Source organism: Schistocerca americana, chromosome 8 (assembly GCF_021461395.2).
Source record: "Schistocerca americana isolate TAMUIC-IGC-003095 chromosome 8, iqSchAmer2.1, whole genome shotgun sequence".
NCBI classification, from domain to species: Eukaryota; Metazoa; Arthropoda; class Insecta; order Orthoptera; family Acrididae; genus Schistocerca; species Schistocerca americana.
This window is the reverse complement of record NC_060126.1, coordinates 261,141,811-261,159,401: the sequence shown is the minus strand read 5'-3', so window position 1 is coordinate 261,159,401 and position 17,591 is coordinate 261,141,811. Positions and strand designations below refer to the sequence as shown.

The following is a 17,591-nucleotide window of genomic DNA, read 5'->3' as shown; positions in this document are numbered from 1 at the left end:
ATTCAGACACCTACATACATATTTAACTACTCCTTTTTGCTTCCTTCATCAAAAGCAGCACACAAAATAATCGTTCCTCTACATAAAAGATTCACATCTTTTTTATAACTAGTGCTGTTATTGTGCGAAATGTGAGAGGGTTATTAAAAAAATATGTACATTTAGCAGGTTTGGCAAGTTATGCTCGTTCTCTTGTGTTCTCTCCTGTGAACAGTGGTGATCTGTCTAAATGCTAGTTCACTTTTGTTCACTTCCATATGCTGCTGTGTATACCAGGCTTTACGCTAGTTCACTCACGTTCACTTTCTTTCACTGCAGTATGTACCAGGCTTTAGAACAAGGAAATAATTTCATATGATGATTTTTCCTTAACTAGGAACAACAGTCATAATATACGTTTTAAGAAAATCATTGCCACCATTAATCAGACTACGTTTTTATCATTCATTTGTTTTACTATCGCAGTTTCAGCTGTGGAGCTATTTTAAGGTGCATGGTCACAACTAAATACCACTACTTAAACTGTATTGTTTATTAAATATTTTACATTATGCCTTGCACTTCATTAGCCATATGTTTCATAAGTTTCAATTTTCACCCTGCACTTGAAAATGCCCTTACAGCTGAAACCGCAACAGTGAAATAAATGTCAAATGGCAGCAATGATTTCAGTTAAAAGTATCATATGGCTTTTGTGCAGCATGTACAGTTGCCGCATTATATAATCATGTAATTTCAATAAAATTTGAGCAGTATTGAGTCAAAATCCACTTCTGAAATCTTTCTTCATCTTTGACGGGAAATCTGAATTTTTTAGTTCATGACTTGTCTGCCTGTTCCTTCCATGATTGATGTATTAGCAGGTACTTGGTAAGGTAACTTGATCTGCTAGTGACTCAGAAACTAGCCAGTATAAAGTGACTTGCGGCTGCTTGCAGTCGGCCAAGGTTGCCACAAATTTCATTGAGTGGAGTGCCATCTAGCAGTTGATGCCACAAGTAAGGCTGTCACTGCCTGGTGGCTGTTCCCTGATGAGGGTTGCCTGCCAGAGTACACATTCAGTCAATCTGTATTTTGTGTGATCTGGGGTACTGGAGAACCAGCATGTTTTCACTCCATTGAAGCCTGCTTGGTTCTGACATGTAGTGGGATGCTCACGACTCATCAGTGACAATTCCCTTCAGAAAGTCATGCCCTCCTGCAGCATAATGTGTTAAGTGACCCAACCTTGTCGTCATTCACTGGGGCTTCTGGTTGTCTGTCAGGTTCTTAGGCACCAACAAGCACTAACTTCATGAGATTTCAACATGTCATGAACAATAGCGTACACCACACGATAGGAAATATTGAACTGCTGTGATAATGTTCGCAGTTTCACATGCCACTCATTCAAAACTGCTGCCTCAATAGCTCCAACATTTCACAGGGTTGCAGCTATTACCAGCTGCAAGACTGGGCAAATCTCTAAGGTTCACACGGCCCTCTTGGAAGAATGCACATCACCTATAGACACTGCTGAGGTCTATACAGTTATCCCCTTTGCGAATTTCACTTTGTTTATGCCTTTTGGCCTACAAATATTGAACTACACTTTGCTGCTCTTCACAAATGGATGACAGTAACAAGTGTGCCATGTATGTTTTGTAGCCCAGGCTTCTCTTGCTAGTGTTGCAAATGAAATAAAAACACCCTCTGCAGCAAAAATTTCAAACTGTATCATCATGAAATTTCAACATTCCAGCTGCAATACCATGAGAGAAAAAAAAAAAAAAAATTGAATAAGACTTTCTGATCTTGCCTTGTATTACACTGTTGTAAACTTATACAGACAGCACACACAATTAAACAGCATATGGCTCCACGGCCTGCCTAAAGAACCCACACACACTGGCACAGATGGCACAGCAAGTACTGCACCATGTGCAAAACAGCTGTATATAAGCCAGCACACCAGGGCTCTTGCCAGACTAATGTTTATTCGACAGATGTACGCTCCATGCTAGACTGTGCATTAATGTACTTCTTGATTAAGTGTGTTAAGCACTAAGTACTACTTCATTCGGTGTCTTAGCATATCCCTCAAGTGGAAACTGAATAAAGTTACGGTCTGAAATTCTGATACTGTGTTTGTGCAACATTACAATACACACCATTCAGATTATCTGTAATTACATGCAGTTTCTAGAATGTTAAACCACTAACACAAACATGGTAGCCCTGACAATCAGATGCCATTGATAGGAGGAGGAGATATGAATCAATGAACTACAGAATTAAAATAAAGTTTAATGAAGAGCATCTACAAAGAAGGGAGCAGAAAATTTTCTGTTTAACTCAACATTACAAAATGGATTTGGAATGCAAAACTTAACTCACATGCAACAGAAGTTTGTGAACACTGATGAAAACATCGGCAGTGCTTGTGCAAATATGCTACCAGCTTTTTTTCTTTTTTAATGCTAATTTTCATTGCAATACTGAAGATGCCGTATTTCTTTTTTACCTATTCACTCAAGTTTCTGACTTTCCAGTGCTTAACTGTGTCTGTCTAAATAAAGTTTTATTAGAGTGCGCATGACTGGTGGAGATTTGCACCACACTGCCTGTCAGGTACAAGATTTAAATTGTTTCATATTATGTCTAATTTTCCTTGTAAATTGATTTTGTAATTCTTTTTGATAATTATTTATTGTATAAAGTTTAATTATATATTGGGATGTTCCAAAAATTAACTTTATTTTGTAAAAATTAGTTTAACTCTCGATAAATTTATCACACAATATGAAAATGGGTATTATTCTATTACAGTATATAATTTCCTCTTCAGGCTCAGATGTGGTATGGGCCTAACAGATGAGGCAACAGCAAAACTTATTTCTACAACTAATGAACATCTTAATCAAGTTTGTCTGAACTCATCAGATGATGAAGAGGAAATTATAATTCAAGATGATGTAATTCATAATTTGGATTCTGAACATGATTTCAGTGACAATGAATCTGATTTAGAAGACCATGCCAATTTTTTTGTGAGGACAGATGGTATCACTCTGGAGCAAAAATTCCATACAAAGGTCAGTAAAAAACACCGAAAAAGAATATCCTAAAAATTTTTCCTGGTCCAAAAGGGAACACCAGGGGTTCGAGGTCAGAGAAGCAATGTGTCTCATTCATGATAGATGATAACATGATTGATGAAGTAATTATATGTACTAACTTATATATAATTCAGAGCACAGCTGACACTAATTATTCCACATACAGTAACCACAGAGAAGTAACGAAAGGGAAAATTATGGCACTATTGGGTTTACTCTATACTGGGGAGGGGGGGGAGCAAAATAAGCTAGCACCCACAAGAAAAATCCTTGATTTACACAAAATTGTTCAAATTACTACAACCCTAGTGAATATATAACAACTATGAAAAGCTAGAACAATTCCAAGGCAGATGCAGCTTCATGTCTTACGTCCCAAACAAACCTGTCAAGTTTGGCATGAAAAATTATGTTCTATGTGATGCTTGTGAAGCTGAAACTTTCTGTACTTCCAACTTACAAGACTTCTTTGGGAAACAATCATATGAGCCTGTCTGTCAATCAAATAAACCCACTCATGTTCCAAACAGATTGACAGAGCCAGTTTCAGGATCACACAGAAATCTGACAACTGATAATCGATACACCAATTACTCATTAACATTCTCTCTCCTACAGAAAAGTATCACTACTATTGGTATACTACCTAAGAATAAAAGAAAAGTGCCTAGACAGTTTCTACCACACAATCAGCATGCAGTTGCTTGTAACATTTAACATTTGTGCCCTTCAAAAAGCTTTAACTCTTGTCTCACGTGTTCCAAAAAAAAAAAAAAAAAAAAAAAAAAAAAAAAAAAAAAAAAAAAAAAAATTGTTGCTACTTTCAACAGTGCATGGTGGAGCTTGGATGAAAAGAAAGGGAAGCCTATGATAATTTTAGATTATAATATGACTAAAGGAGAAGCAGACACCACAGATGAGTTATGTGGCACATACAGCATTTCCAAGTGACAAGGAAATGACCATTGGCTTTGTTTTAAGCATTACTCAACATAGCAACAATAAATGCATTCCTAATTTACAAAGCCAATCATCAAACAGTCAGTAGAAGAACATTTTTGAAGAATTTGGCTAATCAGATGAAGAAACCATACCTAATTAACCTAATTATTGAATCAACTACTGTGTCACTGCCACTACACTTGAAGACTTTTTGAGGAGGTGTATCCCACAAGAGTGGGAACTAAAAGAACTTCATCAGCAAGGAAGAGAGGAAAATGTGCACTTTGTGGAGGAGCTAAGAACAACTTTACATCTACAAAATTCAGTACCTGCCATTGTTTTGTGTGTGCAGATCACTAACACCACAATTGTATGTCAGAGTCGTGAATGTGGAAGCAAATACCATTATTATGAATAAAATCAATGTATGTGACAAAATGTGTAAGAAGTAAATATATATTTCTGTTCATTTCATGGGTTAGATGGTTTTGTCACACGCAGGCCTACTAAAAATTATAATAGTTCTGTTTTTCTTAGCAGTAAATACTATGACCTTCAGCTACATTCAAGAAAGAGTAGGCAGGCTCAGTTGCAAAATGGTTTTCTATTTACTTAATTTGTGATGCATTTCCCTATCACAGGAGCATTATCAGACATCTGGGGGAAAAACAAGTTTTCTCAGTACAAATTTATGAGCCAGGAATAAACTATAAAGCTGCATAGTCACTTAAATAAAGCTGATTTCTGGCTCATAAATTTGTACTGAAGAAACTTTTTTTTTTTTTCCAAGATGTCTGATGTTCTTTTGAGAATGAAGTGCATCGCAAAATAAATAAATAAAAAACCATTTTGCGACTGTAACTGCCCGTTTCTTCTTGAACATCTCAAGATATTGCTGTACCATTAGCGAAAAGATGGAGTGGTGTGATTTTTTGTTACATTTTCTGCTTTATTGTGTTTTGAAATTTACTTAAGTATCTTATATGTAAAGATTACTGTTCAATCTCAAAATAATGTTACATTTCTTTTCTTTATAGGCCTAAAATAATTTTTGTAACAATGCAGACACCATTAAATGTTAAGTGTCTACCTTTATACTAAACATTTTTATGACAACGTTCAGTTTTTAGCTACTGTCTAGGTTTATAATTCAGAAAATACAGTGGTACCAAATCTGCACCACATTGCTGTCAAAAGTCTTAATAATTGGTGCCAATGCGTGAGCATTAAATACAATGATTAAAAAGGCATAATTATTATGATCACAAGCTAGGCAGGCTTTAATATTTCAGGAAAGAAATGTGTTTTTGCCTACCTGAAACATTTCACTAGGAGAGCAAATGCAGTTAGTTTCCTGGAATTAATGTACAACACAATATAAAAATTAAAAACATTCTTCCAGTTAGAAGGGAAGGAAACAAAACAAAACTGTCACTTTATTTCCCCTTCCTCCTGACACCAATCCCAGTGCTTAGTGTAATTTTGTTTATCAGGTACATAACATTGACATTTCTTTCCTGTATTCTAGTTGGCTAAATATGTGTGATTTGTAAGGATGTATGTGGCAGGACTACATCACAAACTAACATCAAAAAGCTACAGGATAAATGCAATAGCTTCATTTCACAACTTCCATTTTTTACCATCGGGCTGTTTGAGGCCAGGAGTCATCGATCTCAAGAAATCATCTGGTGTCATGTAGATTTCATGATTTTCTCCACTGGGATGAACCACCTGGAGGGTAGCAAAATAACGAAACACCTTGTCCGGAGTGGAGTACTGCCGTATGCGATTCTCATATTCCATAATCTGCAGACACATCAAGGCAGGGAGGAACCGTGGGTTGGTTAGGAAGCCAGAAAGCAAAATCAGTCAAGTTTAGTATTTGCTGAACTTCAGTAAATAAGCTATGAAGGTAAGTCACAACACAGGATGAAAACTCATATACAGCAGTTAACAACACCACTTACTGGCATCCAAAAGTGTCATTACATGCCACACAAAATTCCACATTATGTTTGCTTTGGACACAAATAGATCTGTACATTTCACATATTTCAAAATCATTTTCCTTCAAGTAGACACAAATATATAACAGTTTTAAAGGGGGAAGGGGAGGAGAAACTGTTTTCTGGAAAAGAAGACGCAAAATAAAACACAATGTTTACAATGATACCGCTTTGTAGTTTATCACTGTAGGAATGGACCCATAAATTTTCTTGAGAGTCCTTTATAAACTGTTAAATGAGGCTGATGCAATACTGCTTCTAATAAAAAATGCAACTGTACATTGTGTTATTTACAGCAGGCTTGATTCTTTTAACTACCAATAAACTTCATTATTCTGCAGTTCCTGCAAGTAACCCATGAAATGGGTATATGAAGAGTTGACAGACGGTACAGGTGAACGAACAACTAGCACAGATATTTCTGTAACACCCACCTTTTCATCTTAAATTAGCACCAGAAATAGTCATTTGTTCACAGGAAATTAAATGATTATACAATAGTCGCCTGAGTGCTAGATTGTTTGTTGTGACATCTCTTTATGGTGTAGTATTAAGTAATTAATAATAGCAGAAGTACAGAAACAGCAGAGAGTTTTAAGTGTAGAAAGAAATACTTGTAAATGCAACCACAAATTACTCATATTCAAACTTCATTTCTAAAATAATGTTTCATTCTACTTAAGGAGATAGAGGCAAGGAAGAACAAAAGCATTCCCAATTTTCTGTGTTTAATGCTCATTAGTAGATTAGACAAAATTGTGTGCAGAACACCCAGATACTTTCTAAACTGTAAAACATTATCCATTTATTAGGTATTGCAATCATTCATTCATGTCTTTAGCTGTTATGAATTTATACTGCGAAGGCTGAAATGGGACTGGAATAAAAAAATACCAAGCAAAATCACAAACTTCAATGGCATTACCCATCACTCACTATGGAATGCAGTTACAATATTTATGGAGCAAACTACCAACAAAACAAGCTTTATGAATCCCGAGGTTTTGGCTACATCAACTTAATAAACATTTAGTATAACAAGAATGCATACATGCACACTACATAATACAATTTCGTGGCCACACATTTTCAAGAAAGCAAAAATAACACAAACCACAGAGATTTTAATGTAATGCCAAGAGGTATAATTATATTCAATAACTGGAACACAAGACTGAGGTGTAGTTTAGTTGATGCTTGGAAAAGTGCAGTTTCTTTTTCTTTTCTTCATACTGTTCCCCTTCAATAACAGTAAAGATGAGAAAGATAAGCAGTATTTATTTATATCTGCACTAAATTAGGAATCACCACAATTTCTATTTTCTAAATTACTGGAACTCATGTCGTCATGTCATCATTGTGTACCTACTTTTTGCCACATTTTGTAAATGAATTATAGTTTATACGTCAATGAACACTTTGCCTTATGGAACCCAAACTGCCAAAACAAACAATGGTTCAATTCCAGAGTAGTTCCAGAAGGACATGTTTCAGCTCTCATGTACTGCTGGAGAGAGAATTCCTAAAAATTTGTGAGACACTTAAAAAATAGCAGTAGTAACTCATTATGAAGTTTGATGAATGTTAATTTTGCTTCAATGAAATCAAAAAGAAAGGTTGCTTCCCCCAGTATCTCAAAAGTCAATTTCTTTCTCTGGAATACTGAAGACTATATTTATATTCTCCAATTAGTCACAATGTTTTGTGACTCTGCTGTGGGGCTAGACAAAGAGTGAGGTATAGAAAATTTGCAATGGAAAAGAGCAGGTGAAACATATTCCACATCTTACAAGTTATACTATTACTTGCAGTATCAGACAACTGTCTTTACTTGTAGAGTCAGACAACTGTCTAGGCAGACCCCCCCACCCATTCATTCAAAATATGCAGAAAAAACTATTAGCTCAATATCTCAAGTAAATCTGGGAGAGAAAGGATGAATTAAATATGGGAGTATGTTCACGACGCCTAATTCATGGGGCTTTCTGAGAATATTTCCCTCTGAAGTTGTTTTATCATCATCATCATCATCATCATCATCATCATCACACACACACATTATTTACAATAATAAACACAGCAACTGTGTTCAACAGCTTGGATTTCTTATTTTAACACAAGTCAGACACTTCCCAACCATCTAGAACAGTGTGATGTATAGGTGGAGAATTCGTGCAGATCCCAGTAAAGTGGCTTTTTGTAGTTGGCAGATGGATATTTTGTCAATACCAATGGTTTTCAAGAACCCACTAAAATCTTATGGTGCTGTTCCCATGTGTTGAAAACCACTGGGACCACCGTGTTCACTGGTTTACACCAGAGTTGCTGTAGTTCAATTTTCAATTCCCCATACCAGCTTTTATGAGTTGTTTTTCACTGATGGTGCTATCAATGATATGGTAATGTCAATGATCCCTCCTTCTTCACTTCTCCACAGTTGTGATGTCTGGTGTTACTGCTGTTGTTATTATTATTACACACGTTACAGGACTTTTATCAGACCACGCGTTTACATTCATGACTACTTGTTCTTTCTGTTCTTCCAGTACTCCTTCATTCGTTCACTAAAGGCTCTCTTCCTTTCTTCCGTCCCCGGGCTTTAGGTGCTGTTTTCTCTGACATCACTTTTTCCACTGTACACCTTGTATCTATAGATGCCTTTGTCCATGACATCCACTAGATCTATCCGAGCTCTTTCCAGCTCAACTTTGACTTGTGTCATCCACAGTGTAGTGGTCTTGAGTCTCGGGATGTACCTGAGCATTCTGTTAGTGAGTCTGGTCTGTGGGAGTCTGCTTATGTGTCCATAAAACTTTAGTCACCTCTTTCTAATGTCGGCTGCGATGTTGGAGAACTTCTCTGGGGTGTCCCTGGAGTGAAGCCTACATCCATCGTCCATGAGTTTTGGCCTAACAATTTTCCTAATGATTTTTCTTTCTCGTGTGAGAATGTTCTCAAGGTCGGCCTTTGTGTGTAACATCAGTGTCTCACTGGCGTACAGCACCTCAGGTTTAATTACAGTGTTGTAGTGATGAATTTTGGCGCAGGTGGACAAACATTTCTTGTTGTATATACCTTGTGTTCTATATATAAGGCTCTCTTCATTTTCAATAACCTAGTGTTCTGGGCTATTTTCTCCTTTCCTGTTGGTTCGAGTATTTCACCTAGGTACTTAAAACTGTGTGACCCTGTTGATCTTGCCATACTTTGTGTTCAAATCTGGAATGTTTAATTTTGTGCAGAAGAACTCGATTTTATGGAAGTAAATCTGTAGTCCTACTTTTTCTGTGCACCCTTTGAGTACTTCTATCAGTCTGATTGCTGTAGTTTTGTTATCTATGAGTAGTGCCAGATCCTCTGTGAAGGCTAGACAGCCGACTTCCAGCTTGTCCTTGGGTCATCTAAGTCACACTGGCTTCCAATGGCCTTGCATTTGCAGCTCTTTCTCCCATTCCTTGATGACCTCATCTAGCACTAGGTTGCAGCTCTTTCTCCCATTCCTTGATGACCTTATCTAGCACTAGGTTGAAGAGGAGCGGTGAGAGTCCATCACCTTGGCGAACGCCTGTCTTGATTTCAAAGGGTTTGCAGACTTTCCCCTTGAACTTCACCTTGGATATCGTGTCTGTCAGTGTCTGATCAGTCGCAGCGTCTTGCCGTCCAAACCTTGTTCATGTAGAATGTTGAACAATCACTGGTGGTCGATGGAGTCATATGCCTTCTTGATGTCAACAAAGGTGCATATGACTGGAATGTTCCTGAGGGCTTTGATTTTCAGGGTAGTCTTCAGATTGAAGATTTGTTCTGCACAGGAGCGACCAGGGCGGAAGCCTGCTTGGTACTCGCCAATCTTATGTTCCAGTTGGTTCCGTGTTCTTTAGAGTAGGTACGCTGAGAGTACCTTGTGTGTGACTTGTATTTGTGAGATTCCCCTGTAATTGTTCACATCTGTGGGGTCACCCTTTTTGTGCAGAGGGTGGATCAGTGCGCATTTCCAGTCGTCTGGCAACTTTTCTGATGTCCATACACCTGTGATGATCTGTGTGAGTTCTCTGAGTGAGTTTGGTCTGAGGTTTTTCAGTAGTTCGGCCACTATGCTGTCTTCACCAGATGTCCTGTTGTTTTTGAGGCTGAGGTTGTGCCTGTGGACTTCCTCTTGTGTCGGGGGTAGTGAGTCTGTGTGTCTGTCTGTAAGTTCTTCCTCTGGAAATCTCTCTGTGGGTTCTGGACAATTGAGAAGTTTTGAGAAGTACTGTGCCAGCACCTTACAGTTCTCCTTATCTGTCAGTGCCAATTTTCCATCACTATTTCTAAAGCATAGGTTTGGTGGTGTGTATCCTCGGATGTGCCCTGCAAACGTCCTGTAGAAGTATCTTGCGTTGTAGTTGCAGAAGTTGTCCTCTACAGCTGTTCCTTCGGGTATTTCCTCTTGGATTGTCTAATAATTTTTGCTGTTATCTTGTGTGTTTCATTGAACACCTGTAAATTTTCTGGGGACTTGTTACTATTGTATTTCTGGTATGCCAATTTCCTGGTGACGAGTGCATTCTCCACAATCAGTGTCCCATCATGGATGCTTGGTGTTCTTCTTCAGAGGAATGAGGGCTTGTGCTTTTTCTGTGATTTTTTTGTGGAAGTTTTTCCAGTTGTTTTTCCCAAGCCTCTTTCACTCCAGAGTCAGAGCTCTTTTTTGTGTCAAATTTCAGTAGGGGAGTTTTCTTACAGAAAATTTTCTTGGGGGTGAACTTGACTTTGATGCGTGTTAGGTAATAGTCAGAATCAACGTTGTCTCCCCTGCATACCTGTACGTCATGGACCTCTTTCTGTCCTGGGTGCGAGATTGCCACATGGTCTTTTATAATTGCAGTGACACAATATCCCCAGAACCTACAGTCTAAATTATTAATGATCTTAATAACTTACAAGTACAGCTGACAACTCACCAATTAGTAAAGACATTTGGTCATCAAAAGGCACAAAAACAAGACTGACAACTGACTAAAAAGCATAACAGCACTGCAGTTCTCCAGCTTGGCTAGAGTGAGGGGTTGTATTGGGTGGAATCAGAGAGAACAAGGCCCATTGGGGCACCTTGAAGCATGATGTTTGTCAATGATGTTGTAATCTGTGAACCCACCCAAGCGGCACTTCAAGACAAGCTGGAACAGTGGAGAGCTATAGAGGAAAGGAGAATGAGAATTAGCAGGATGAAAGCATGAGTATATGTGTACCAAGGACGCCAAAGATACATATATTAACCTGCAAGGAGAACAACCAACGCTGGTCAAGAAATCTAAATACCTAGGGTCTTACATGCAAAGTGATAGAGGACTGGAGGCTGAAATACAGCACAGAATAAATAGTGGATGGATGAACTGGAGGAAACTGAAGCAGAGTCCTGTGTGATAAGAAGGTTAGCTGCGGAATGAAAGGAAACCTTTACAAGTTTGTGGTGAGGCCTGCGATGCTGTATAGGGCAGAAACTTGGCCAATTACAAAAGCCCAAGAGAAAAAGATGGAAGTGGCAGAAATGAGAATGTTAAGGTGGATGAGTGTGGTGACACAAAAGGATAGACTAAGGAATGAGTACATCAGGGGAACAGTGAAAGTGGGGCCCATAGGGAAGACGATCCAAGAAAGTAGGCTAAGATGGTATGGACATGTGCAGAGAAGAGGGGAGTACTATGTGGGAAGAAGAACTGAAGACCTAGAAATCGTAGGACCAAGGAGAAGAGGAAGACTGAAACTGAGATGGAAAGACAATGTAGCAGGGGACCTACGGGAGAAAGGATGACTCAGAGAAGAAGCACTGGATAGGCATTTATGGAAGAGAAGGATCCAGCAAAGCAATGCCAACCCTACGAGTGAGAAGAGGCTGAGATGATGATGATGATGATGATGATGATGATGATGATGATGATGATAAAGCACACTGGGGGCTGGAGGGGGGGGGGGGGGGGGGGGTTAGGAAAGGCTGGCTGATGACTGCAAGTGAAAGGCTGAAGGTGCATGGCATAGGAATGTGGCACAGGTACCTGCACCAGTGAGTTCATGTAATGCATGATGATGATGATGATGATGATGATGATGATGATGACGATGACGACGACGACAATGATGTAGAGGAGTGACTTTAGAGGGGGAGACTGAACAGAGGAAGGGGAGACTGAACAGAGGAAGGGGAGACTGAACAGAGGAAGGGGAGACTGAACAGAGGAAGGGGAGACTGAACAGAGGAAGGGGAGACTGTAGGGATTAGGGTGTATGTGCAGTAGGAGTGAAGTTAGGAGGGCCCTAGGGCAGGAGTGGAAGTGGGTATGGGGGCATTGGGGATTCAGAAACTGATGCCAACAGGAGTCTGGAATTAAAGGATGCGTCGCAACTGTTCTCAATCTCTGCAAGACCCCTGCCCCACAGTCATCTCTACTTCTGCCCTGGATCCTACGTTCAACTCAGTCGACAACTGTGTAGGTGTAATTGTAAAAAGGATTCATTCAAAAACTAGCAACATTTTCAGTCTTGTTTGTATGCTTTTCAATGACTCAACACCTATACTATTCAGTAAGTTGTAATCTTCACTCCATCAACTATTTACATTCCACCATGACTTCACATTGCCATATTTATTAATGTAATGATCTTCCTAGATTTTATAGCCGACACTTCACCAGATGACTGCCCACACAACAGCTTTCCCTTCATAGGTGTGAAGTGTAATATTAAAACAATAAATTAGGAAAATATAGTTGTTCAAAAGTTTCAATACTGAATAATTTCCACAAATCCAAAAACTACAGGGTGCAGCAAAATATCCTCCCTTATTTAAAGTTCAAATAAAAAAACAGAGGGATCAAAACAAAGAAACTGTATTAACATGAACAATGTCTATGGAGTGGGAAGTTTTGTTTACGTGCACTGTGACAGCTAAATACTGGCATAGTGATATTAAAACAATGAAGACTGAATAAGACATTGAAAACACAGAACTGATGTTCGATTAGTGTAAATTGTAATCTATAATGAATTACAAACATGTTGTGGATGGGTGAAGAGCGTGTTACACTGTTGAATAACTTCTGTTAGACAGTCATTCCACTGTTCCTGCCAAGCGTGCTTATAGAGACACTTGCTGATTTCCCTTTATGGGACAGTTCCAGCTCAGAAAACCATTAGCTTATGGTTAGCAAACTTTGGAAGTAGTGGTGACATGATTAAAAAAAGAGGAGGAAGTCCAAGCAATGTTCGAAACACAGAAAACATTAACACAGTGCTCATTTTAACAGTCACCAAAGAGATCAGCTTGGGAACATGCTAAAGCTCTTCATTTATCTCATCGAAGTGAGAGTAAAATTTTTCAACAGGACTTGCACTTTCATCTCTACAACATGTTCGTTATTCAACAATTGTTTGAAGGTGATTTTGACAATCACATGAGATCATGTGCAAACATCTTTGGAAGTAAACTTGAAGATGCTGCAGTCCTTTACAGTGGTGAAGCACATTTTTATTGGCTGTGACATGTTAACTGTCAAAATTTCCAGTATCTGAGTGGACAGAAACCTCATGAGCTGCATGAAAATGCATAGCATAATGACTAAGTAACTGCAACATGCGCAGTTGAAGAGTCAGGACAAATGGACCTTACTTTTTTTTTTTTTTTTTAAGAGGATGATGCTGCTGGGACAGTAAACTCTCAACTATACTCTAACATGATCAACACTTTTTTCACACCAAGACCCAATGCATTCCAGACTGACTAGGTATGTTATCAGTAGGGCAGAGACACTGCTCACATAGCTGAAATTACTCTCCAAGTGCTAAGACAGACAATTCCCACATGTGGCGATGTCCCCTCGACAACATGATCATTGGACCTTACATCCAGCATTTTTTTTTTTTTTCCCTATACAGGTATCTTAAATCTGAAGAGTTCAAACATCAGCCGAAGACTTTGCCAGCCCTAAGAAATGTTACACGAAAAAATTGGTCTTATTCCTCAAGGAACGCTCATTACAGTGATATAGAATTTCTGAAGTCACATACAACAATGCAATGATTGTGGAAGATATCACATGATTAACACACTGCTTAAAAACTGATAAATTCTCACTGTATAGACATCACTCATGTTAATACAATTTCTTTATTTTTATTCGTGTTTTTTATTTGAATTTTAAATTAGAGAAGATGTTTTCACATAACTGTCCTTTGGTTTCCCACATCATGTCAAAAATAATATTAGCAGCACAAGTTGTAATGTGCCATTATGTATCTTCACCTGACCAGGTGATGCATCATAAATACCATACACGTAAAAGCTGTGACAAAGCAAATTGGAAACTTTTCCCACCTTTGTTTATTTTTCAGATCTCGTGCATTTTGTAAGTATTGTACATTTTGGAAGTATTGTACATGTAGGAAGTGTTTCAATACATCAAAACATCAGCAAAACTGTTTCCCACTTAGATTCATTATCCAATGTAATGTTTCTGATGTGCTGATTCTAATGGTGCATTTAGTTTTACTGAGAAATGAGTTAATCAGAAATTACACCTAACTGCAGATTCTAGCACAATACATAATAAAATGAGCTGTACTGTGATTTCTGATCATAGTGATACCACTACTTATGAAATAATGTACTCCAAATTCTCTGAAACTAATTAATTTACAAATTCAATTTACATATTCAATTTAAAAAGTAGCTGCATTTTCCACTGCAGATTTTGTCTCAGTGCTTGTTAGATTCTGACCGTCACCATTCGTCACCATTATAATTTTCTCGACCTGATTTTTATGCACCCTGTGATGTACTTCATTATCTGATTGAGCCATTAATTAGGATTTCTGAATAACTTGCAATAATTTTTATATGATGCTTGTACCCTTAAGTAAGATATTCCCAATGCAGATGCATGAAGTGATTCCACAAATTTTCTAAATTCTTAAATTACCACAATTTGTAAATCAAATTTTTATCAGTACTTATAATCCATTTTGAGTAACAAAACTTAACCTGGCCATTTTTGGAGGAAATAATTGTGGAGTTTCTGAAATAACAATCTGTTCAAATGCTAGTCTTTTAAACAGTCGGATGTCACTCGAGATCAGCAGTCTATGCCTCCTGATTGAGGTTGCAAACAGGAAACATTTACATCTACTCCAGGAATTTACTCATGCAATAGCTATGCACTTGTTGTTCACATAAACATGTACTGGCAACTGCGAAAACTCAGTAATATCAATGTGCAAAAACTTTCAAGTGATTTTTGTAACTCAAATTAATGGATATTTTGTCTGAATTGTATTTTGGTTATTAGTAGGCTTGAACTATCATTGTCATTTGTACAAGCTCTTGTTGAGTGTGGTGAGGAACTGAGCTAAGTAAATTATTGTAATGTACTTTTACCTGAAGAATTACTATATGTCAATACTGTATGTGAACTGTAACGTTTGAGGTAAATATGAATCATGTTCTGTGCTAAACTTAAATATTTGGTTAGTGATATTTTAGGACTACTACTGCTTATCAGACAGTGTTTCATTAACTTATGCTGCAGTCACCTCACAATTTATCTGAGTAATTCTCCCATTGGACTCTTGGTTGTTTGCGAGTGCTGACCTGATTGTAAGTGTTAACAATTTCATGAAGTTGAAAAACTGATGATCGTCCCACCAATATGGCCTTTTAAGATTATAAAATTTGTGAAAAACTGAAACTAAAATTGCGGTGGTGGTTTTTTTCCCGCAAACACTGTCAAATACTGAATAAGATTTTGAGCTTCAAGACAACAGACTGACATGCAACCAGACAGAGACTACAGAAAATCTGGTCTGTGCTTACAGACCCAAACCCCATACAGCAAACGGATTGTCGTAAGCGCAACTGTTGGTTGAACTGAAGTTTCAACTCATCTCCCCATCTCAGTGCTCATTCTTTTGAAATGAAGACCAGAATACCAACATACAGCAGAAATTATTCTGACTAATAAATCACTATTTTCTGGTCTATTCAGTAGGATTAACATGAAAAGTTCAGTTGTTCATTATAACAGTAATTGAATGCTTTGACTTTCTCCCTGAAATCCTCCTCATGGTCTCCAATAAAGCTGCAGAGTTTGTGGAGCATTTATGATATTCAGATATGGCTCCCACAGTCTGTTGCCTCTTCCGTAATAAGATGGCTGTGGACATTATTCCAGCCAGTAAGTGCAATTCCAGCCATCAATAATGACTATGTAATGTCCTCAACAGCTTACACAAAAAAATTAAACAACAGATTCATAAAAATAAAAAAATTATGCATGAAATGGTAGCTTGTGTTGGTAATTCCAAAGTAGCAGTACTCATTAAGTTTTGCTTCTGTGATCCGTGGGTTAGCATCAGTGTGACTGGCATGGGAATTCCTAGATGTTTCTTGAAGAGCAACACACAAATTTCCTCATTACTAAGGTCTGACAGGAAGCTCAGAGGGCTGAATGAGGAGTTGTCTGGATGCATAGACATAGACAGTGACAGTGACACTGACACAGGACTGTACAAAGAACAGTCACATCAAAATACATGCACCACACTTAGAAGACACAAAGTTTCATTTATTCAGTACATATGATAAACGTAATTCCTTCTTTTTACAATTTGGTTGGCCCTACTGCCTAATGAAGACATATAAAAACATTTTTGATTTTACATGGGATGGTAGTAAGTGTTTATAAAATTCAGTGTATTATCAGTGGTTCAGTGGCTACATTAGCACTTCAATCTCATGATGTGTGTGTTCCCAACTATACTGAAACCTTTGACATCAACGACTTCTTAATAGCCTTTGTTCTCTGAAGTCTTCTCACCAATTCCAGTTGTTTACTGAATTGTGCAAGTGAGAACCCTCACTGCAACGTACTCTTTGTCCCCGTAACACCCCTGACCTCAGCCTCTACTGGTCACCATCTTCCACCTGTTGCTACGCCCTTCCCTACTCCCGCTCCAGCCTCATACAAGCCTTCTAAACCCTCAGCAAACATACATAGTCATTTCCCATCTCTGCTTCTCTTCTCCACCTCCACCCTTCCCCAGCACAGCCTCTAATCCTGCACCTCACAGACCACCATCCTGTCCCCACCATATCTCTGTTCACATCATCACAGGCAGCACTAGAGTATTTTCCCCATCCCTATCCTTTTAGTGTGTGTGTGTGTGTGTGTGTGTGTGTGTGTGTGTGTGTGTGTGTGTGAGAGAGAGAGAGAGTGAGAGAGAGAGAGAGAGAGAGAGAGAGAGAGAGAGAGAGAGAGGGAGAGGGAGAGAGTTAGCTGAGGAAGAACACTGTCCAAAACCTTAGTGATAATTTAAATCTTGTTTGTGGGCCTATCGACTGCTCAATGCTGCAACTGTACCTTGTGTGGTTACCTTTATTTCTCCCATTCCACTCAACATTTTATTAACTTTTACTACCATGAACAGAATGAAGCTACTACTGTTTGCAAAATGTTTCTGAACTGTACACACTGAAACGTCTGCACAGAAGATAGCTGCACATAAATGTATC

General features: G+C 38.3%; 1 protein-coding gene across 5 annotated transcripts in view; it reads right to left on the bottom strand.

Moving 5' to 3' along the window:
• Positions 1-17,591, bottom strand: part of LOC124545392 (calcium uptake protein 1 homolog, mitochondrial) — a 231,674-nt gene that overhangs the window by 144,249 nt on the left and 69,834 nt on the right. For 3 of the 5 annotated variants that reach the window (XM_047124303.1, XM_047124306.1, XM_047124304.1), the window contains exon 4: positions 5,684-5,849. The exons of the other annotated variants lie outside the window; for them this stretch is intronic. In XM_047124303.1, the coding sequence (XP_046980259.1) occupies positions 5,684-5,849 (166 nt within the window). The remainder of the gene's footprint in view (positions 1-5,683; positions 5,850-17,591) is intronic. 5 annotated transcript variants of the gene reach the window in all.